This window comes from Pristis pectinata, chromosome 13, assembly GCF_009764475.1.
Source record: "Pristis pectinata isolate sPriPec2 chromosome 13, sPriPec2.1.pri, whole genome shotgun sequence".
Lineage (NCBI taxonomy): Eukaryota > Metazoa > Chordata > Chondrichthyes > Rhinopristiformes > Pristidae > Pristis > Pristis pectinata.
This window is the reverse complement of record NC_067417.1, coordinates 17,893,384-17,918,587: the sequence shown is the minus strand read 5'-3', so window position 1 is coordinate 17,918,587 and position 25,204 is coordinate 17,893,384. Positions and strand designations below refer to the sequence as shown.

Sequence of the window (25,204 nt, the reverse complement as noted above, 5' to 3'; positions counted from 1 at the left end):
TAGCCCAAATTCCAGTTGTAGGTTCAGACTATGTTTCCCTTCTTCTGTTTTTAAAGGAAGTATAGATCATAACAGGATTTTTGATTAAGGTCAAAGTATGAACACATTATCGATCTAATAGGAAGGCCTCTGCAGAATGGCCCTGAAACCACACACAAAACAATCTTGTCTATTCTACATAATTACAGTTTTGGTCTGCTTTCAGGAAAAAGACTATGGCAGCCTCTATGGTATAAATTACGTGGACCCAAATGAACTTGCACCTTTGAAGGTAGGATTCTGAAATTGACTTGTCGTGTGGTTAATTTTGTATTGACTAAATTTCATTGTGGGAGACAAAATAGGAAATTCAAAGTGAAATTCTAGTTCTGGGTTTCTAACTTCTGCACCAAAATCTGAAATAAGAGACAGTACAAGTCTTTGGAGAATCTTCCCTCCCTATTTTCTTATTTAACACTAGTAAGTTGTAGTTGGATATTGTGGAGTTTTGAAAAGTGATTCATGAATAAAACATCAGATTCAAATCTTTTTTCATAACTGCTGGTTCTTCTCCAGCAGTGCACTGCCATTTAGGTAACTTGTAACCAGTTAATTTTTGTCAATGTAACCTGTGCTTTGGCTATCAGGAGCCTAAATACATTATACAGATGTCAATGTATTGTTTGAAATTTGGTTTTTCCCCTTTGACTCTCACCAACTTTTACTGATGCACCATAGAAAGCATCCTATTTGGATGTATCATGGCTTGGTACAGCAACTGCTCTGCCCAGGACCGCAAGAAACTGCAGAGAGTTGGGGACACAGCCCAGCACATCACGGACACCAGCCTCCCCTCCTTGGACCCTTTCATTGTCTTGGTGAAGCAACCAGCATAATCAAAGACCCCACCCACCCGGGACATTCCCTCTTCCATCAGGTAGAAGATACAGGTGCCTCAGGGCACGTACCACCAGACTTAAGGACAGCTTCTACCCCACTGTGATAAGACTATTGAATGGTTCCTTTATACAATGGGATGGACTATGACCTCATGATCTACCTTGTTGTGACCTTGCACCTTATTGTACTGCACTTTCTCTGTAGCTGTGACACTTTACTCTGTACTGTTACTGTTTTTACCTGTACTGCATCAATGCACTTTGTGCTAACTGAATGTAACTGCACTGTGTAATGAACTGACCTGTACGATCGGTTTGTAAGACAAGCTTTTCACTGTACCTCGGTACAAGTGACAATAATAAACCAATACCAATACCAATATACTCGAGGAAGAACTCCTCTGCAAAATGGAGATTGCTCATTGCATCAGATGCAAGGTAACCTCAGCAGAACCTCAAGTAGAATTGATTTTTGAGTTGTAAAGTGAAAATCCATTCCATCCTAATTTTATCCTCTGCCCTTATCTCCTCCAAAAGATAAAAGACTTGTTTTTGTTATCACACCTTGCACAATTCTTTCAGGATGTCCTGAACTACTTTGCAGCCAATGAAATACTTTTGAAGTATAATGATATAGAAGGCCACAGAGTCGGCTCATGCATAGCTAGCTATCCTAAATATCAGCACGAAAATTACCCACTAATCTTTTTTTGTGTTTGTATACTAAATATGAGCCAGGATATTGGAGGTATTTCTTCTACTCTTCTTCAAAATGACATCATGGCACTTTATACATTCACCCTGACAGAGCAGAGAGGGCTTCAGTTTAGTATTTCATCCAAAGGATGGCACAGCTGACAGTGCTGCACTCCCTCTGTACTAACCTGGAGAGTCAGCTAGATTTTTGTGATCAACCCTCATGAGTGGGACTTGAACTCACAACCTTCTGACTCAGATGGCAGAGCTATGAACAGAGCCAAGGCTGATATAAGATTAATTTGGCATTGAAGATTAATTGTAGAGTAAATGAGAACCATGCAGCATTTATTAATGCTATTGGTGTTCATGACCAGAATCAGGAAAGGTCTGTTGTGCTCTGACTAAAATGAATTATAGAATGAACCGTGAACTCGTCTGATGTCCCCTGACTGCTAAATTGTTGGAAGCATTTTCTTTGTTTAAACTAAAGCTAGCCTTCAGTGTAGAATTCCACTCAGAATGATTAGTTATGAATGAAAAGTACCTTTCTTTACAAAAGAATGAAACCATGTGGTGAAAATGTTGATCAAAGACTATAGTTACCTTAAGGTGGAACAGTGTTGCTCACAATGAAGAAAGACAATATTAAATTAAGAGAACAGTTCATGTTGCTTAGCCTTTTGAAAGAACCTCTTAAGTAGAAGACTGAGACTGCTGTGCATGATGAACAACAATTTAAATTTATGTAGCACTTTTAACATAGCAAACCCTTCTGAAGGGCTTCACAGGAGCTGTTAATCACATCAGGAGATCTGAGCGCAGGTGACCAAGAGTTTTAAAGATGACCTTAGCAAAGGAAAGAAAGAGAGGTGTAGGAAAGGAGTTCAGGGCTTTGACCGGTTGATACCACTGTCAATCGTAAAGTGATTAACTTTGTGTATTTGAAAGCAAGTGTAAGAAATTAAAATCATGGTGTTGGTTAACTGGGAGTTTCCATAAATTTCCATAATCCTAATGAAATAAGCCCTATTTGAAGACGAAGGCTTCCTTTATTGACTTTTAAGTATTGGTTAATATTCCTTGTATGTTAACTATAAATAAAAGTCCTCTTCACTGTGATTCAATTTCTCTAAAGTTTTAACCATGTGTTTCTTAATCCACAGGGTTCAGTGAAAGCTCTGTACCATTATCAAAGTCAACAACAAGATGAACTGAGTTTTCCTAGAGGCGCCATCATCCTCAATGTCAAAAAAAACGATCAAGGATGGTAAGGATTCTTGTTCTGCAGCTGGTATATAAATTGATCATTTATCAGGGGTTTTCTGTTTATTTGAGTATTGAAAATCAGCAGTGATTAGGAAGACTCACACAGTGACGAGTGGTGCATTTATAATTATCAGTGAGTTAGAGAGAGGAAGGTGTAGCAGGTTCAAAGTACTGTCCCAGAGCATCCTGAGGGAAATAATGCGTAGCATATATAAAAAGACAAAGCACGTAGAGCCTCAGTGTTCCGGTGAGATCATTGCACGTTTTCTGGCACTGCAAATTAGCTCTGGAGAACCTGGCACTGATTACCACACAGCTCTTCACCACCACAGACCTTTGATAGTTGTCCGAGTCCCATGTACCCTATTCCACCTGGACAATATCTCCCTCAAAAAGACATCTCGGTCAGCATCCTTGAAGTTTTCTGCTACATTCTTTCATCGTTTCTATTCTGATGCAGGGTTTCGACACAAAACATCAACAGTTCCTTTCCTCCCACAGATGCTGCTCAGCCTGCTGAGTTCCTCCAGCAGTTGTTTGTTCCTGCAGATTCCAGCATCTGCAGTCTCTTGTGTCTCCAAGTTTCCATCCTTCATGCCTGTATTCTCCAGCAAATATTTCCCCTTTAGTTGCAGTGGGTATTACATCCCATTGCCATATATGTATGTATGTGTGTGTGTGTGTGTGTGTGTGTGTGTGTGTGTGTGAGTGTGTGTGTGTGTGCGCGCAAAACATTCAGTGTAGAAGTGACTGCACATTGTACTCCACTCTTCAAATTGAGTCCTTCAGTGGAATTTCTTCATTTCTCCCATTTTTGCTCTTATGCTGCCCCCCACAACTTCAAAGGCATTCAGGGACCTTTAGGACCAACATCTGCCTTTACAATAAGTGTTACATTACCTTTCTCTCCTGATCTGTTTGTGGCTTAGAAGGTCTGGCTGCCTCTTCATATACAATGTGCCTGGCCTGCAATTTAGAACAAGATCTAGGAATTCTTGAAGTCATGTTGAGTTCTGCTTCATTTTTTTGTGTCGCAAATTATTCTTTTAGCTGCTACCATTAAAATGCTTTCTGTTAATCCAGGAATAATTCGTTCCTGATATTTGCCTTTTCTCCTGTCTACATGGCATTATCTTGACCACAGCATCTCATTACAGTTGTGGTACCTCTATAAATTGTTTACAAATTGCTGTGAAGAGGAAAAGTGGCATCCAATTTGTGCACAGCAAGCTCCCACAAACAAATAAAATTTTGTATTAATCATGCTTGATAAGGGATACATATTTTATCCAGGACATCCTTGATAATACCTGCTTTTCTTCAAAGTAGTTCCACGAGATCTTTTATATCCACCCAAGAGAGTAGATAGAATCTCGGTTTAACTTTCTCATGTAAAACATAGCATCTTGTACAGTGTTATAAATTAGTGCCCTAGAATGGGATTTGAACCTTCAACCTTCAAAGCTGCTGGTAACTGAGCCTCAGCTGACATACTGAGATAAGGATTAATTGGCACCTGTGAGTCCTTTGCAATATATCGATCAATTTGGATTGATATTTGCCAGCATTTATTATTACATTTCATGTTTCAAAGGACTTCTTTGTTGGTTTTACTGCAGCTAACCACATTCAAGAATTAATAATTTTACTGTTTCCTTAAAAGTCAGACTACTTGCTCATGAATAAAGCAGCTTCCAGGCTGACTGTAGGGAAAGGTGTATAATTATTAATTTCATCCTTGGGTCAGTTGGTAGCATTCTTGCCTCAGAATCAAAAGGTTGTGGCTTCAAGTACCACTCTAGAGACTGAAGTACAAAGATCAAGACTGACACCTCAGTCTAGTACCATCTCCAGGTTGTTACTGCTGGTATCTGGATTACCAGCAATATAACCATAATCCACTTTAGCTAAACACTCAGAAGAGTTACCTACAGACTAATTGCATTCCTTTCATCCTAGGCACAATGTTGCTTTAGTTCGCACAATTCCGTAATTCTATGTACATTGTACCTTTAGGTGGAAGGGGGACTATGGAGAACAAATACAAAAATACTTCCCAGCCAACTATGTGGAAGAAATAGCGGGTGAAATTCAAGAAGACAATAACAGCCAGGTATATTTTGTCTGACCATTGGTTTTAATTTTTTTAGATGACCTTAAATACTTGACCTTGATGTAGTTAGCTGTACTATTCTTCTTAAGTGTATCGATGCGATCCTGTGAATGGATTTTTCTTTTAGTTATGTTTCCATTACTGTTACTTTTGCCATCATGGTCATACAGCTTACAACTTCTAAACTAATAATGATCCTGAATTAACTTTATCCTGTTTTTAGATCTCTCCACTGTGCTTATTTTTTTTCCATTTTATTGTTCAGATAACAGAAGATAATCCCCTGGGAGTATTTTGCAGAGGAATTGTAGAACTTGCTAACTGTTCTGTTGGTATGTATGAGTTGTTCCCAATATACAATAATGAAAATATGTGATTATTTAGATTGTCTTGATTTCACTTGTTCTGATTGTTAGAGTTCACACATGCAAAAGCACACTAAAAGTATACTTACTTTGAAAACAGTTAAGCAGACAAATGGGTTGCATGAGATGGCTTTCGTGTTCACTATTCAACCTAAAGTACCTGTGGATGCATCGTCCCTGGATATTGCTACAGAATCGCTGGAAGATTTGTTTTCATGGTACCATGAAGTGGTACAATGTTCTCAGAAGATATACGTACAGGTATGTCTCTGCCCAAAGACTTATTTAAAAGTAAAGCAAACTGTAAATAAAGTATACCTGTCCACTGAAAATGAGTTCTAACTTTAGTCTAGTTTATTAATAACATTGATTAATTTACTGCATTTGCCCATTTGGGTTGAATTATTACAGATAAATTAAAAACAGCAATTTCTGTCCACTGTGAAGCTAGGAATTCCTCTGGTAACCATGTACAAGCTTATCAGTGACTATTTTCCCCTACTCCTAAAGCATTTCTAATTTATCTAATTTTCTAACCAAAATAAATCTTCACAGATGTGGAAGTGAAACTCTATGGATACAGTTTTACCATTTGTTGCAGAACAACTTCAGACGATGGGGCATCTTAGATCATTGTACTCTTGTTTCACAGTGGTGTTTTATCTTCCTCTCCTCACCCAATGAAAATACTTAATGTGTAAATATGAATAATGACTGTTGGCAAACTCTTCAACATTGTAAACCAAGTGGGAATCCTGACAGACTTCCTTAGCCTAGAAGTGTTGAGCCAGTTGATTGAAGGATCTTGTGATAATTACAGTTAAGGAATATATTATGGCCATCTGAAAAGATGCAATATTTCCTATTATCTGTGCTAAATTAATATTGGAATTTAATTTAAAATAGTATTTTGGATATCCTTTTTCCATTCCGTTAATGGGCAGCAGAGCAATGCCGCATGTGGCTTGTGCAATCCTGGTCTCTGGTGTGAGGAGTTTGCACCTTCTTTTTCTGACCATCTGGGTTTCCCCTGCATGCTCCGATTTTCCCAAGTTTGTAGGTTATTTGGCTACTATAGATTGCCCATTGTATGCAGGTGAGAGATGAAATCTTGGGGGATGGAACTTGGGGAGAATAGGTTACAGGGAAGATTAGTGGGGAATGGAATTGTTTTGTGATCTAGGATGGATGAACTGAAATGGCCTCCTATTTTGTAAGGAAATATGGATATAATATGGTTCTTGGTTATGTGAAGGATTATTTTTATGTATATGTACAAAACAACAGGCAATGCACTAAATTCTCTTTCCTCCTTTACATTGTTGTTCTGAATTCAAAACTTGAACAGTTCCAAAGCAAAGAATTTTTTTTGGTAAACATAAGTATCACTATACAGAGGAAAAAGGTACAATCTGGAAAAATAAAAAGCTTCTGTGGCCATGCTGGATATAAATTCCCCTCTACCTTGCTTTGATTGCAAGTAATACTTGTTAAAACATTAAAAGTTAATCTCTGCAAAAGGAATGGGATTAATATTTGTTAGTCACAACCTGTGGAATGGGATGATCAAAAGAGAAGTAAAATACAGCACAGATCCCTGGACATTACTGGGATGATGGAATTGCCCTAAGTGGACAGACGGAATGGATAAGGCCTATATTCCCTGGAATTTAGAAGAATAACTGGTTGAAACGTGTACCATTCTTCAGGGCTTGATAGGATAAATATGAGGAGAATGTTTCCCTGGACCGCCAGAACTACAAGTCACAGTCGCAAATAAGGAGGGAAAATATTTTTTACATAAAGTAGTTGTAGATCTTTGGAATTATCACATCCAGAGGGCTTTGAATAGGCAGTTCTTGACTTTAATCAAGACAGAGATTGATAGATTTTGGATGTTAAAGGAACTGAGGGAAATTGGAGATGAGGTAGAAGTGGATTTTATTGGATGGCTTCCTGCTTCTATTTCTGCTCCTGATTCATGGATGAATAGATTCATGTGTGAAATTCGTTAATGATGAAATATTAATTTTCTCCTGAATGGTACAAAACCTGATTTGAGCTCTGTTTCAACAGGAGGAGAATCGAAATGAAATGGAGAGGAAGCAACAGATTGCCAAAGAATTGTCTGATTTAGTTGTGTACTGCAGGCCAGCAAAGTGCAAAGATTTTTTTCCAACTGGTAATTTTTTAATAGTACCACGACTTAGCTGACTTCGCCCTTCATGTAGAAATAGAATAATCTTTCCTATCAGAATTATTCACCTGATATTTCCGTTTCCTAATAACAACACAACAGAAATGATAACATTGTTTAAGTTGTACAGAAAACGTTATAATGATATTAGTACTTAAATCCAGACTAGTAGTGACAGATCACTGGGTGCTACTGAAATAGTGTATCTTGCTCCAGCTGGGCATGGATGCATGTTCAAGTCTCACTCTGATTCAGTTCCTGATATCTTTAATAATGAGATTCAAACAATGGCTTCCTGACTTTGTAGTAAGGGCTAAAAAATATTAAAAGGGAGAGTAACATCCAATCTGACCGTGTAGGATATTCTTTGCTCACCTTACCTCAGCAATGGACTGGTCTCTTGCACTAGCATGGATTTGTCTCTGATTATATCTTTTTCACACTGATGCCTTGTTTTTGCAGTCTTTTCAGAACACAACAGCACAGAACAGGCCCTTTGGCCCAGAATGTTGTGCTGACATTTTATCGTGTTCTAAGATCTATCTAACCCTTCCTTCCCACATTGCCCACGTGTAACTTATATTCTATGTGTTGCCTGTACTTACATGCCAGTGATGTTGCTACAAGCAAGTTTTTCATTGTACCAGTACCTCACCGTATTTGTGCACATGACAATAAACTTTACTTGACTCGACTTGATTTGCGTGAAAGTAAGATCACAGTAACTATGGATGTGAAAAAAATTGTTCATCCACCCACTCTATGGTTGCATCGATTTGTTCACTAAATGCTTCAGAGATTTTAGCTGCCAAGATGCGTCTGGAATTGTACACCACATGTTGGTCACACACCTGCAAGGAGTTGCCTTCTGATATCTATACAAACGTTTTACAACTTTAAACCTATGTTGCTTAATTTTACTGCTACAGTTAGATTTGAAGTAATATTCCAGGTTAATGTTTTCTACACCATTGACAATCCTCTCTACCTTTATAAGATCATTTCCTTAATGCTTGCCTTCTAAATGGAGAAGTTTATGCTTCTCTAGTCCTTCTTCACCATTCAGATTTATGACACTGGAGACTAACTTTATGGTTCTTCTCTGCACTTCCAGGAGTTGCATTTCTCCTTTGTTTTAACAATCAATTTTTTAGCACAGTTTTCGGTACACGCAGTGTCCATCACACCATTATCTCCTTTCATCTGTTAGTTTGGCCATGTGGTACAACCTGCAGTTACCTTTGCTAGTTGTTACTGTGCATACTTAACATCAATTCCTTGGTTTCTTTCAGCTTTATTCTCGGCTATTTCATTGTTACAATTTACGTCTGGTATGTATTTCCTTCCTTCTATGATACTTTACAATTTTCAGTATTAACATTTCATCTGTCTTTATCTTGCCATCCTACATAAGTTATCCACCTCATTCTTTGTGACATATAGTCTCAGCTGAGATGTACAACTGACCATATCTCACCTCCACACACACCAATGCACCTCACTTGATTTTGCTTTCCATTCACACTGGTCTTTCTGCATCCCTGTCGAAATGGGAAGTTTTGCTCATCCTGTAACTCATGCACTTGCCTTATTAACTATAGGGCTGGTAAGAAATTACTAGGGGAAAGAAACAAATGTAACTGGTTACTCACAAGTGCAATCTGTTCTTTTTAGCGAAAGACAGCATTGATTACAAAGAAATAAGATCATTTGCAGAAAACAAGGCAGAAGCTATCCTCAAACAAAAATCCAAAGAGTTTCGGGAATACAACCGTAAACAACTTTCCAGAATCTACCCCAAAGGCCAACGTATTGAATCTTCCAATTACGACCCAATTTTGCTATGGCAACATGGATCCCAAATGGCAGCTCTAAATTTCCAAACGCCAGGTACATTATATTTTTCATAATGACTTATTGAATTTCTGAATTGTACTGCTACCCTTCATAGAATGTGTATGCAAGTAGTTTTGAATGTGCATTAAGAATGGATGACAGCAATGCAAGCCAAGAGTTCCTGACCATCTCTTGGGTTTACCTGTGATTGTAAGAGCTTGGGCTGAACTAGTGTTCATTACTGTAAGTAATTTAGGTTGAAGGAAAGAGCAGTTAAATGGTCATTTTCTCTATTGGTTCCCTTCACATAGCAGGAAAATAAACATTTATAAAATGTCCTTCTTGATCCAAGAACATTCAAATGTAGAACGTAGAAAATTACAGCACAGTACAGGCCCTTCAGCCCACAATGTTGTGCTGACATTTTATCCTGCTGTAAGAGCTATCTAACCCTTCCCTCCCACATCGCCCCCCATTTCTCTATCATTCATGTGTCTATCTAAGAGTCTCTTAAATGTCCATAATGTATCCGCCCCACAACCTCTGCCGGAAGTGCATTCCATGCACCCACCACTCTCTGTGTAAAAAAAAAACGTACCCCTGACATCCCCCTTATATCTTCCTCCAATCACCTTAAAATTATGTCCCCTCATGTTAGCCATTGTCACCCTGGGAAAAAGTCTCTGACTGTCTATGCCTCTTATCATCTTGTACACCGATATCAAGTCACCTCTCGTCTTCCTTTTCTCCAAAGGATAGTCACTCAACCTATCCTCATAAGGCATGCTCTCCAATCCAGGCAGCATCCTGGTAAATCTCCTCTGCACTTTTAGGGTAATTTTAAAATTTCATTTTAAAAGTATAATCACAACAATAAGTATTAATATTGATGTTCTTATCACAAAAGCAGGTCGTTTGGCCTATTTTGTCCACGGCAGCTCCAAAGGAACTAATCCTATTAGTCCCTTTCCCCTTCCTATCTTCTCTGCACCCCTGCAATTTATTTTGACTTTGATTCTTTTTGCCATTAATCTACATGAAAGGGTAACTTAGTCAGCTAACCCGCCAGCATGTCTTGGGGTGTGGGAGGAAACTGGAACACCCAGAGGAAACCCACAAGATCACAGAGAGAATGTGCAAACTCTGCATAGACACACCCGTGGTTAGAATTGAACCCACATCCCTACAGCTGCGAGGCAGCTGCACTACTTGCTGCGTCACTGCGCCACCCTTATGAAAATTAAAGTTTGAAATTATCAAAGCATTATTAGATCATATTATGCATGTCATGTTGAAGTCTAATCTGAGAGCTGTACTGCATCGAAACAGGCCCTTCGGCCCACTGTGTCTATGTCACCCATCATACTATACTCATCCCACCTGCCTATGTTAATTCCATATCCCTGTATGCCCTGCTCATTCAAGTACCTGTCCAGATGCCTCTTAAAAGTTGTTAACTGTTCCTGCCCCCACCACCTCCTCCAGCAGCCCATTTCAGATACCAAGCACTTTTTGTGTGAAACATTTACCACCCAGCTCCCTTTTAAACCTCCTCTCTCTCACCTTACACCTATGCCCTGTAGGTTTAGACACCCTTACAGTGGGAAGCAGACTCTGGTTCTCTACCCTATCTATGCATCTCATAATTTTATACACTTCTACCGTGTCACTTCTAGCCTCTTTTGCTCCAGGGAAAACAGACCCAGTCTACCCAGTCATTCCTTATAACTCAAGCCTTCCCAATCTAGGCAACATCCTTGTGAATCTTTTCTGCAGCCTCTCCAGCTTAATCACGACTTCCGGCATAAGATCAATGTAAATGACTTAGGACAGAATTTCCTCAGAATAAACCTCAGAATTAATAAAAATTAATTCAGTTGATAAAATCCATTGGCCATGACTTCTGCTGCCATAATTACATTTTTAAGAATAAGGTTAAGAAAATAAGAAATTTAGGCACCAGGCTGTTGAATCCATTAAGCCTACCTCTTCCAGTCCAGCTCCACATTTTTACCCCATCTCCATGTCCTTTCATTACCTTTCAGTTGACTACTTAGCAAAGGTTGTTGCAAATTGAGAAAAGCTATGTATTTTTGAAAAAAAGTAATCATGGAGTTATGGAGTAATTATGAAAAAAAGTAATTATAGAGTGTGTGCACAAAAATTAGAGACCATCAAAGTTAAGAAATGCCCGATTCATAGCTATGATGATGTATTGATCTTTCAGTTCCACATAATATTTCATATGAGATGAAAATTAATGATTCTGCAGTGGTCCATCACATACGGTGAAGGTTTTAGATTTGTTTAATCAATTTTGTTTAAATATCAGAAACTAAGTCTTTGCTCACAGACACCTTTAGGTGGAGCCTCTGTCCTTGGGTAAAATTATTTAAAGCCTTGTCAATTTGTCAGTGGTAAATGATAACATGATAATCTTTATTGTACGGTTGTAAATTCTTTTACAAAGAATACAGAGCACCTGACAAAGAATCCTTGAAACATTTTCTCTTTTCTCCTATAAATGATTTCCCTGATGAGCTTAGAATAGAGTACATACTTTGGGAGCCCAGTGTCAGGCATGTAAACAATATGCACATCACCCCTCATCAGAGCTGTTGAGCATGATCTTGATGCTGGGGATGTTGGCCCAGGAGCAGAAACTGATACTGGTTTGCTTATTGAGACTATGGATTTGGAGTATTTTTGGAGGCAACTTTCTCAAAGCACCAATGGTACTTCTCCCATGCTTTGAGGTACCTGCTGTAAGTTGCCCATGTCTCTGAGATAAACAGGACAGGGATGTATGGAAGACCATGATGCCAGGTTTGAGGTCTTAATTTTCAGTCAAACTAGTCATCCACAGATTGTGCTGGTGGACTGGAGATGTTGGTGAATTTAGTCATCGGTGATCACCCTCACTGAGAGGTAGCTCCTAAGATATAAGAAGTAATCTATCTTGACCAGTGTTATGTCATGATTGGTGCACAGGTATAGTAGGCAATGTTGTGCCATCAAGGCAGGTTGATGAAGAACTGATGGCTTCTGTGTGTTAAGCATTGGACGCATCTCCATGGATACTTCAGTGAAGGAATCAATGTGGGTTTGGATCTCGGCTCTAACTGTGCACAAAAGCAAGAAGGTCTGTACACTGTAAATTGATGTCTGAGCTTAGAGTAAGTAGAGGTGGAGGGTAACAACGTTCCAGAAGCCATCAACTGCTGGATGGCCTTTCCAACTCTTGTGCCAAAGATGTGATGGACAGTGTATTGTGGTACAGAGTAAAGGAGCAAAGGAAGAACTAATGCTAGGAGTTGGGATTAGGCTGTGTAGCTGTGTCTAGTTCCTGTATAGTAGTTTTTCAACCAACATGGGCAGAATGGGCCGAATGGCCTCCTACATCATAAATTTTCTCTGATTCTAAAACTAATGCTCATTCTGGTGGGCTTCAGGACAGAGCAAGCATTATTGACACACCAAGGCACCTGTAGGTTGGGACTCATCAGGATGCTGTGGGGTGTTAGGTAGAATATCCTTTGTGGTGTCTTTGAATTCCTCAGCAATGACCTCTGACCATGTTTCTATTTGGGGTCAGATTGATGAAGGTGACAGAAAGGATTAGTTGGTGTGCAGTCCAACAGTTGTTGACTTCTGTTGTGGCATGGCTGATGTGGACATTCTTGCAGTCCCTTGCTTGGATGATGAGCCACCGATGCCTGTATTGAGGATGTTGAAGCAGTGAAGTACATGATGCTTATTTGACTAAACAGGGTATTGGTTGTGACATGCATTTTGTCAGGAGGTGGTTTCCATTGGAGTTAGCTTTCCCTCGTCCTTCTCTGCCAATCCTACCTTTCCAGGGGTTCACATCCTTTCTAACCTCATGGTGAAACTGCTCAGGAGGATCAGCATGACTCCCAGTGGACTCAGGTCATGGATTTCTCAAGGCTAGGAGAGAATTCATTACACCCAGGGTTGCTAATGTGCTGATTCTGTAATAGATTAAACCAAAGCTTATTGATGCATTTAATTATCCCACAGAAGTAATCTATCCCTTAGAAGCCAGATCACCTCATTCTTTATGGTAAAGTAAGCCTGCGAAGTCAACATTCTTCTTGGGGTTTGCGCTTCTGGATGAAAGTATACCAGTCAGCTTGTTCCTTAAGCTGGCCTTGCCCAGCTTGTTCATGCCATACTCAAGGTAGCAGTGGTGACCTCATAGTTTATGATTTCCTGGGCTATGATAGTTGTATGATGTTCAGATCTGTTGTTAATGAGGTTGTCCATGGAGGTCCTGACATGCCGGATTCCAAATTTCATTTTGAAGAGTGGAAGATCCCTGTATGTGATTTCATTGAATTTGGAATGGCTATTGCACAGCGGCTACTACGTGGTCTTGGCAGAGCAGAGTCTTGTCCCATTGGCAAGGAGGTCCAAGATTGGAGACCAGCCACTACTGAATGGACGTAATACAAACAAAATCTGTGGGAAATGTTTAAACTTATGTTTTAAGGCATTTTTCTCGATTAATCAGCTTAATCACAATGTTAAACGTGAATAAAAATTAGGTATGACATATGCTATTGATAGGAATTTTCCTGTTCCATGTTTTGTGAGGTGTTTTGCACATATATTCTACACCTGTGGCTCAAAGCTGATTGTTTTATTTGTTGAGGAGCATCATACTTAATTTTGAGTAAACAGAGACTGCATGCAGTGTTTCAGAGATGTACTGAATTCATTGTATCTGAAATTGCCCTAACATGTCCTTTAAATTTTTTTACAGATAGGTCAATGCAGCTGAATCAAGCTTTGTTTAGTATGAATGGAAAAACTGGATATCTGCTACAGCCTGAATCTCTGAGGAGTGACAATCCAAATAAACACCGACCATATTCCATTAAAATAAAAGTAAGGAAGTTAATTCTATATGTATTGTGTTATTTGTTTTACATTAACAATACTTATGAAATAAAGGCATTGTGATAGGAGAGAATGGTTGTAAAACTTATCCTCTTAGTTTTAAGAGTGACTGCCAAGTAATTTTGGTTATTGAAATCTGAACAACAAAAAAAACATTTTTCTTCTTACACCTAAAATTGTTCAGGTAAATTTAATCTTTTTATTCAGTCTTATTCAGTCAACTGATTTTTGTACTTCTTACCACAGTTACTACACTATAAACATCACACAGTGGATATCATATGGTATTTTGTTGTAAATACTAAACAGTGTTTACATGCTATCTATCTGGCTTTCTTTCCATTTTAAAAAGCTCTCTAAAACCTACCTCTGTGCCTAAAATTTTAATTCTGCTCTGATTCTCCTTGTGTAGATTGGCATCCTTTCTTGATTTGATTAAGTTCCCATCAAGTCCTTTAGGATGCTCTTACTACTTTGAAAGTCTAACATAAATGGGAGTTGTTGTATATGTCTGAACTATAGCTTCAAACCAAAACTTTCCAATGATCAGAATTCACTGCACAAAGTTTGAGGTTTTCATTTACTTATCAATTGAAACTTTGTGTCAGCAATAACAGAACTGTAGGTTTGAATAGAACATTTAATTTAGCAAATATTCCAGAGCACTTCATAGGAACTGTGGGGATACACCGGAAGTTTGGTTGAAGGTGTTTAGGAAGCAAATCCCAGAGTTTATGCCTGGGCAGATGAAGGCTTGATCACCAGTGTTAAAGCGGAAGAAATTAGGCAAGATTTGAAGGAAGAAAGAATTGTTAGGGCATTTCCAAAATGGAGATTGCAGAGACAGAGAGGGCCAAGGAGGGATTTGAACACAAGAATGAGAACTTTAAGATAGAGGCTTTCCTAGACTGAGAGCCAATATAGTGGGCAGAGGGATGACGGATGAAAGGGACAAATAACCCCACACACAGATACACGCTGTTGTATTATATCAGTTATGGAATGTTTCAAGGTAATGCCACAAGGTTTACAAGTAGTATCACATAAATTCCAACTTAGTAATAATGCTTGGTTCTAACAATAATTTTTTTGCCCTAGAGAGAGTTCTTCATGTGCACAGTGCCCAGATTTTCTCTTTTGATCCCATGACCATTACAATCCTGCATATTTGCGTTTTCACAGCAGTGCCAAAGCAGAGCATTCCTGCATCCTTTGCCAGTATCATCGGATTACATGATAAGTTGAAGTAACAGAGTGTGACATGTATTCAAGTACCTTATCTCAGTTCAAAATATTGGCTGCAGTCTGTATGAGAAAAGTCATGGGAAGGTTCTATATGATTCTTGGCAAAGAGTTAACAAATAGTTCTGTATCTTTGTGGCATATCCTGCTTTTATAATTAGCTTAGATACTTGCTGAATATTCTTATATTTACTGTTCTCATTAACTTTGCAGCTTCTTGGTGCCCGTCATTTACCCAAACCTGGTAGGAGTATAGTTTGTCCTTTTGTAGAAGTGGAACTGTGTGGGCCTGAGAATGAAAATGAAAACAAGAAGTTCAAGACAGTGGTGATAAGTAAGTTTGCGTGTGTGTGCGTGCACACAAGTCCACTTACTGTATATATTACTTACAGAATGACAGAGAGAAACAGCCCCTTCAGCCCATCGAGTCTGTGTCTACTGTCAACCACCAATTTACACTAATCTTTTTGTTCTGCCCTCTCCACCACCTCCCCCCCCCCCATTCTGATCAACTCCCTCCACATTTTTATACCACTCATGTGCACACGAGGAGCAATTTACAATGGCTAATTAACCTACCAACCTGCAACCTGGAATGTGGGAGGAAAATGGAGCACCCACACTTGGTCACAAGGAGAATGTGCAAAGTCCACACCAACAGCACCTGAGGGCAAGGTTGAACCAGGTCCCTGGCACCCCCTGAGGCTGCGACTCGACTAGTTGTCCCACTATGTGGTTATGTGGATATTGTTTCAGTAATAAACACACTGAAGAACTGAAGTTTTGTGTTCTTTCCTCATTTATTTGTTAAAGTATGTCCCAAATAAAAAGACTTCAGAAACATACAAGTTAAGCTAGTCCTGACTTTTTAAAAATATGCCTGATATTCCCCAGGTACTCATATTTTTTGGCAGTGGCAGCTTTCCAGTACTTCATTCAATTGGCTTCTTGAACCTATCCGTGGCTGTGTATGTATGATTCAGCTGCAGTGGCATCATTGCAGAATCAAAACCACCTGTCCTCTGCACACAGCTCCATTGTCTTTATACATCAGTCTTTCATCAGGAGTCATACGGCAACCTCCTCCCAATCACCAGTGTGCTTGCGGCTTGCTGCACTCGTAACTGCAGCTCAGAGCTCAGCTAGAGCCAGATCAGCTAAGCATGGACTGGAAACTCCAGCTCTTTATATTTTTTTATACTGCATCAAATTCTGTCTTTACCAAGTTGGCTTGGATACAATTCTTCTTAATGGTAAGGATGCAAAAGGAGAAATGCACAGCAGGTCAGTCAGAAGCCGACAATAAAATGATATACAATTGTATGAACATCCTGGTTGTGATATAAAAATATAGGTAGTAATAGGCAGAAGTGAATATGAAGTTCCCAACAGCACAGATTTGCATCATGGTAAAAGGCAGAGGTAAAATTGGTGGACAACAGAGCAATGCGTTACACAACATTATTTTATTGTTAATTTATTGTGTTTTATTTGTGTCCTTTTAATGTTCAAATATTTGAAATTAATACTCCAGTATATAGAAGAGGTAGGAATATTTTATATTGTGACGAAAGAATCTTGTGAATCTCAAACGATTTAAATTATTTGCTTTGTATTCCAGATGATAATGGCCTGAATCCAGTTTGGTTAGGAGGAACTGAAGAGCTAGATAAGGAATTTATCATCCAAGATCCCTCTTTAGCTTTTCTCCGATTTGTTGTGTACGAAGAGGACATGTTCAGCGACCCAAACTTTTTAGCTCATGCCACTTTCCCCATCAAAGGAATCAAATCTGGTTAGTTTGACAGATCAAAAACACAGTGGAAACAGATATGTTAAGCAGCATAAATATGTTTAGCTAGATACAAAGGCAAAGACCTGTTGAGTTCATCTTCGGCTGAAAAATGGGGATGGAGAACATGTAATTAATTTCTAGAAGCCAAAACCTTCCCGTGTGTGCTCCAAGATTCTTGGATAATTGCCCTTTAATCATGGATCCAAATGTGTGCAGGAAAGTACAACAGGTGGCCATTACTCTCAAACATGTTTAACACTAGTGACCAAAGACATAATTCTCCCCTCATCAAAACAGAAAATGTTGGAAACACTCAGCAGGTCAGGCAGCATCTGTGGAAGGAGAAACAGAGTAACATTTCAGGTCAAAGACATTTTGCCAGGTCCTCGCCCTGAAGCATTAACTTTGTTTCTCCTTCCACAGATGTTGCTTGACCCTTTGAGTGTTGCCAGCAATTTTGTTTTTTTTAGATTTCCAGCAACTACAGTTTTTTAATTTCTATGAAAATTTTCCCTGTGTTTCCTGTGCATAGATTTATAAATTTATACATGAATATGATTTACTGCTAAATCTTGTTAGTATGTACTGCTGAACCATAGAACCATACAGCACAAAACAGGCCCTTCGGCCCACCGTGTCGTGCCGTCCATCAGACCACCCTCACACTACCTAACCCCTTCCTCCCGCATATCCCTCTATCTCACGTTCCTCCATATGCCTATCCAACAAGCTCTTGAACCTGTTCAATGTATCTGCCTCCACCACCACCCCAGGTAGTGCATTCCATGCACCAACCACTCTCTGGGTGAAAAACCTCCCTCTGACATCTCCCCTGAACCTCCCACCCATAACCTTAAAGCCATGACCTCTCGTCTTGAGCACTGGTGCCCTGGGAAGGAGGCGCTGACTGTCTACTCTATCTATTCCTCTCAATATTTTGTATACCTCTATCATGTCTCCTCTCATCCTCCTCCTTTCCAGTGAATAAAGCCCTAGCACCTTAAGCCTCTCCTCATATTCAATACCCTCCAATCCAGGCAGCATCCTGGTAAATCTCCTCTGCACCCTCTCCAATGCCTCCACATCCTTCCTATAATGAGGCGACCAGAACTGAACACAGTACTCTAAATGTGGCCTAACTAGAGTTTTGTAAAGCTGCATCATAACCTCGCGGCTCTTAAACTCAATCCTGCGACTTATGAAAGCCAACATCCCATTGGCCTTCTTAACTGCTCTTTCCACCTGTGAGGCAACTTTCAAAGAACTGTGAATATGAACCCCCAGATCCCTCTGCTCCTCCACACTGCCAAGTACCTTGCCGTTTACCCTGTACTCTGCCCTGGAGTTTGTCCTTCCAAAGTGTACCACCTCACACTTCTCCGGATTGAACTCCATCTGCCACTTGTCAGCCCAGCTCTGCATCCTATCAATATCCCTCTGTAAGCTCCGACAGCCCTCCACACTATCCACAACACCGCCTATCTTAGTGTCGTCCGCAAACTTACTAACCCAGCCCTCCACCCCCTCATCTAAGTCATCTATAAATATCACAAAAAGTAGAGGTCCCAGAACCGATCCCTGCGGGACACCACTAGTCACTGCCTTCCAATCCGAGGGCACTCCTTCCACCACAACCCTCTGCTTTCTACATGCAAGCCAATTCCTAATCCACACAGCCAAGCTTCCTTGGATCCCTTGGCCTCTGACCTTCTGAAGAATGTGTACTGGCTGTAAATGTGTTCGGCTGAACCTCCCCCAGCTCTGAACTTTAAACATATGCAGCATCAGTGGGAGGACATAGTTTCATGGAAACAATAGAGCCTCCACTACTACAGGGTACCTCGAGGACCAATCTGCCCCATGCACCCTAACCCACTCCCACACACAGCCTCACAAAAATACACACACACTCTTAGTTTGGTGTACAAGAAAAATGATCTTTAAATTTCTTTATCAATAAACCCCTCACCTCCAGATATCTGGGTAATTTATCATTGAAATGTTTCTTCTGATATTAGGGACACACATACATATATGATCTGAGTTAGTTCTAATGTATCTTCTACATTATAAGGAGCAGCACTGAATTTAGTAATGCTTTAATTCTAATGAGGAACAAACCTCCACAGACAGTTAAAGTTGTTTTGATTTTCTATATGTGAGTTAATGTTTGCAATATTACCATTTAATTTTGAAGATGCACACACGTCTTACCACTCCCTCCAGTATGGTGAATATATATTTAATTCAGTGAACAGAATCTTTAGCATAAGATAAGCTATGAAAAATCTGCACGTTTTTAGGACTAAATATAAAAAATCTATTGTTAGTAATACAAGAATGGAAAATCAAATCATATTTATCAAGTCTTTAATAAGGTTTATTTATCTTTATTATATATACTCAGCAAATGAATGATTAGTAATGCATTTAATTAACAGTCCCCTGTGACAGTAGTCACTAAGGTATGGTAACATAGTGATTATGTCACTGGGCTGGTAATCCAGATGACTGGATTAATGATCCATGGTAGAGTTTGAACATGAGTTTAAATACTGTACCACCCTATCAACTAGGGGATTGAAATTCAGTTAATTACATAACTATGGAATTTTTTAAAAACTAGTCACCAGTAATGGTGACTTAACTTCTTACTAATACCCTTCAAGTAAGGAAATATGCTATCCTTCCCTGGTCTGGCCTACATGTGACTCCAAACTCACAACAACACCATTGTCTGAGATGGGTTAGCTAGCCAATTCTAAGTCATCCTGTACATATTCTAACATCATCACCAGAGCTAAGCCCAGTAATTTACATTCACAGTTTTGTTCTTCAGATTCCAACTATGTTCTCCCCAGAAGTATAATTCCCATAGACAACCCAGGCTCCCTTTGATCCAGAACTTGCATCATTATTGGTGCTGTTGGTGGAAGTAGTGTAACACAGAATATAAGACTAAAAATCCACATGCATTAGTATCTCAAAATTATGTGTGGATCGTTGAGGCAGATAGCAGCATTGTGGGAAACCAAATGGCCATCTCCCCTCAATATCCACAGCTACCTCCGAGACATGAGTGTACACTGTTATTTTACCACAAATGTATCATTCTTTTTGTAAAACAGGCAGAAGAGTTTGATTTCAAATTCACCCAATCATCACCCTTTAAATAATTTAATGTGAAAAATATATAAAAATTTCCAGGATCTGGAATACGACCTTGTGCTTCCATTGCATGCACCTGAACAAGTTTCCAAAGAATTTAGATATGAAATCAGTTTGGCAGTGTAATTGAAAAGCTATTGTTGTGTAAACTTCAATGTTCAGAAGTTCAAATGTGTGATAACTGCTTATTTTCCATTTTTCTCCAGGTTACAGATCTGTTCCTCTTAAAAATGGTTACAATGAAGATATTGAATTAGCAGCTCTTCTAATCCAGTGTGAAGTGAACCATTTAGGGGTAAATGATGTTTATCTTCATAACTCTAATTTTTTTAATGGGTGCAAGCCTTAACCTGGTGTTTGAAGCATTTATTGCTAAGAACACAAATATATTTATGCATTTTCCAGGTCAGACGACCAGATAAGAAAGAACTTGCTTTTGCCTAGCATCCTTCACAACCTTAGTTCATTCTGCAGCATTTCAAATCCTTTTTAAGTGTGGTTTCTGTGACGAAGGAAAATGGCAGGAAGTGAAGGGGATCAAAGAATAGATTTTCATCCTCACTAGTGGGAGATGCAGGTTGTGTGGCCTTCATAGAATGACAAATTTGTATTAATTTCAATGGTATGAAAGTCCAGTTAGTCTTTGTTGTGGTTATGTTTTTCCTTCTCTGTAAATCCCCCAACCCCTACAAAGTAACCAGTCAGTGTGCTCAGTCTTCCCAGAGTTTTATACATGAGAAATATTGTTGGATGGTGTTACAAACCAGCAACAAAAGAAACACACTGAGTCATGTATAAGTATTAAAAACTATTTTATTAATAACTACTTATGATATTAAGAAAAATAAAAGTAAAAATGTTAGAATGTTAGAAGTAAAAATGTTAGATCTTAAACATTTTTGGGGTAAAAACTAAACTCGAAGTGTGTGTGTAGCAAATTCCCAAACTCCAAGTCCAGGAATGGTTCTCAAAGTTCAGTTCAGTAAGCCATAAGGTGAAACGTGAGCAAAGGCTTCTTCAACCACCACCGTTGACTGAAGACTGATGTTCCACTTTGGAACCCAAACGACACCTCAGTGTTTACTCAGCAGTGACCACTCCACCGCATCTTCCTCACCCCGAAAGGCTCTCGAATCGTGGCCATCCACACAAATACCTGTTTCCTTCTACAGGTCAACAACAAAGTAAACCCCACTGCTTCGTTCCGAAGTATCTGCCACCCCGAAAGACATCCGAGATGTGGCCGTTCACACAAATACCTGTTTCCCTCTACAGGTTAACGACAAAGTGGACTCCACCGGATTACTCCAAAAATCCATACGTGGATTGTAGTGACAGACACAGTTATTGTTTTTCATCCATCGATAAGAGACTAGCAGGCTGGCCTGCCTCTCTCTCTCTCTTCTCCTCTGACTCAGACTGACTGCTCCAAAAACATCATTACGTCCTTTATCTTCTGTTGTCGTAACCACACACACACACACACACACACACACTATGCTATATCTTAAAGGGACATTCACCAATAGTAACCTAATCTGTAACAGTAAGAAAGATGAAGTTCTGATGGAAAACTTGCACTTTTCAAAGATTTCATGATGCAAAATAATATAACTAATTTTGTGCAAAAAAAGTGAATAAATTGACGAAGACACAAATGAGCAAAAGACATTCTTCAGTGACTGCAAATCCACATTAAACATGGTTACCATATTAATAGCTTTCCTACTGTTGTTATTCTCTGAGACTGATTTACTCTGGGTATTTTGCATAATGTTATGAAATTTCACCTGCCTGATCAATTATGATATTTAGGTACAAAACCTGACATACTTGATATCACATGGGCTGATTACTGGTCCCTTGATGGTGGGATGCCAGTAGGAAACCCAAGATGGATCATCCAGGCAGCATATCTGGCTGAAGATGGCTGCAATTGCTCAGCACTTGCACTCCAGGCTCCACCATTATTAAGGATGGAGCTGCCTTCTCCATACAAGCATACATAAATAACAATCAAGTTAGGAGCTGCAGTAGTCTTGCTTGACCCCTCAACCATTCGTTAAGGTCTTGGATGATATGGTTGTAAGCTCAATGTTGCATTCCTGCCTACCACAAGAAACCTTTCACCCCCTTGTTTCTTACCTGTCAGAGGTAGGATCTATCTACCTCTGTCTTGAAAATATTCAAAGAGTGTTACCACTGCCCTTCGAGCAAGAGAATGCAAAAGACATGACTCTTGAGAAAAATGTTTGTTTTACTTCTGCTTTAAATGAGTGTCACCTTATTTTTTTTAACAATGTCCACTAGTTCTAGGTCGTATACAAGAGAAAACATCGTCTTCATATTCATTCTATCAAGACCCCTCAGTACCCTATATGTTTCAATCATGTCATCTCTCACTTTTCTAAACTCTCTCAACTACAAGCCTAGCCTGTCCAAACTTCCCTCACAAAACAACTTATGCGTTCCAGGTATTAATCTAGTAAACCTCTGAATTGCTTATAACACCATTAACATCCTTTAATAAAGAGAACAATACTGTACAAAGTGCTCCAGATGTGGAGACATCAATACCCTATGTAAATGAAGCATCGCCTCCCTATTTCTGTATTCAATTCCCCTTGCAATGAATAATAACATTCTGTTCACTTTCTTTATCACTAGTCCTTTATGAATCGTGCACTAGAACACTGAGATCCCAGTGTGTCTCAGAGCTCTGCAATCTCTCACCATTTAGATGTTTTTTTTCTTTTTCTGTCAAAAGCCAGTCAGATTAAAGTAAAACTATACAGTGATTATGTCTGTCTTCTCATATAAGTGAACAATCACAGTGAATTTAACACAAGAAAGTGAATTTATCTTTTACAGTGTCATCCAATTAGCAATAAATCTCACTTTTTAAGTCTGGCTTGAATTTAGGAGTTTATAAAATTTGCAAGGCGAGAAATGATCCATGCAACTGAGATTCTGACATTCTACTAAGATTTAGACTGATGGGATAGGGTTATTTATGCAGTTCTAGTGTCCCATTATCACAGCCTTGAAAGTGTATCATGCAACATTTAGCTAGATTAACACTAATTTCTCTCATCAATCATTGCAGGTAGGTGAAGAAGAACTTTATTCCTCGCGTCAGCAGTTACGGCAGCGGCCTGTTGAAGGGTTATATGATACTGCCCCAGTTAGGCAACGGACATTAGAAGGATTATATAGTACCAGTGCACCCCGTCAGAGGCAAACATGTGATCCAATGTTATACGATTCCAACACATTGCCAGTTGGCAGGAGCGGAGGTCAGAGGGAACAACTGCCAGAAGTTCCAAAGAGGAGGTATGTATGCAAAACCTCTAATCATTGAGCATCCCTGGGAAGAAAAATGAAAGAGATATTTCACAGATTTCAAAAGTTATCACTGGCAGTTTTAACTTATTGCATCCTGCATTAACAGGTCAGGAACAGTCTCATCCCCATTAATCCCAGTGAGGCATCCTTCCACCATTTGGAAAGGTGCCAACTGCTGTCTGCCCAGGGTGTCTACCTACTTCATCTGGTAGCTCCTTTTATTTTGTGAGAATCCCAACTATTCAAACTGCTGCCTGAATTCACTGGTCAGTTCTGCAGGCATTTGAGGTAAGTTTAAAGGTGACTATCCAGGACACTGTGCAGATTGGGTTCCCAAAAGTTAAAAATCAACCCCATTGCTACACTTGATATCTACCTCAAACCCACCCAACACCAAAACTCCTGAATTTATCAAATAATGGAACAACATACTGCTTATATTTATATTGGCACATGGTTTGTCACTTTTGTCCAATCCACATAACATCGAATTCCATAAAGTGGGAGAGAGGTGCTCATTGGGTAGATTCAAAAGTGCAAACTTGTCCTTGAAACATTTCCATCCTGCAACGGAAGAACACAAATGATACTTTTAAGAGATACCACATCTTACAAGCAAGTAGGCTGTGAGCATGTGAAACTGTATTTATTGGTCACCTAAAATTAGTTTAAAAGTTACTAACTGCTCAGAGTAGGATACGATATTCTTTCCTCTGACTTAAGGTGTTCAAATTATAGCCTGTAAATATTAAAATGCATTTCTAATATATGGTACTCACTTACCTACATGCCCATATTATCACTGGTTCCATTAGTACCACACATCCCACACTCTTGCTCTTTCCTTGTAGCCCCTGTGGTTTTTGAGATATTCATTGAGTTCCATTTTGAACGTTACTAATGAGGTTGTTTTCAACATCCTTTCAAGTAGTGCATTCCACATCTTAATGTCTTGCAGAGTAAATGCAGGTGCTGCATTCCCCACTGGCTTTTATACCAAATATACTTAATTTATTCCAATAAGTCCGTCAGTGGAAGGTTTATTCCTATCTGCTCTACAGCACCCTCTCAAAAGTGAATGCCTCTGTAAAAGCCTTTAAGTTTGTCTGCTCTATGGAGAACAATACCAGGTTCTCAGATGTATCTTCAAGAGATGAAGAGGCTTGCATCATTTTGAGACACTAAACTGCCATAGTGAGAATTCTGAAATCATTTCATATTTGATTTATTGCTGGACTTTTACAGGACTGAGCTTTAGAAGTCTAGGTTAAATATTAAAAGATATTCTCTATTAATTTTGCTTTTCAGAGGTAAAGATAAGGAAAAGAGAGCTGCTCACAACAAATATTATGCTTGAAAGAAGACTGCCTTTGTCAT

General features: G+C 39.2%; 1 protein-coding gene across 1 annotated transcript in view; it reads left to right on the top strand.

Annotated features, from left to right (window-relative positions):
- Positions 1-24,109, top strand: part of plcg2 (phospholipase C, gamma 2) — a 155,199-nt gene extending 131,090 nt beyond the window's left edge. The window contains 13 exon segments of the mRNA XM_052028688.1: positions 206-271; positions 2,741-2,844; positions 4,860-4,956; positions 5,222-5,288; positions 5,422-5,582; positions 7,398-7,503; positions 9,193-9,408; positions 14,141-14,265; positions 15,733-15,853; positions 17,141-17,314; positions 20,689-20,777; positions 23,589-23,815; positions 23,934-24,109. Coding sequence (XP_051884648.1) covers positions 206-271; positions 2,741-2,844; positions 4,860-4,956; positions 5,222-5,288; positions 5,422-5,582; positions 7,398-7,503; positions 9,193-9,408; positions 14,141-14,265; positions 15,733-15,853; positions 17,141-17,314; positions 20,689-20,777; positions 23,589-23,815; positions 23,934-24,039 — 1,659 coding nt within the window. The 3' untranslated portion in view covers positions 24,040-24,109.
- Positions 24,110-25,204: the final 1,095 nt, after the last annotated feature.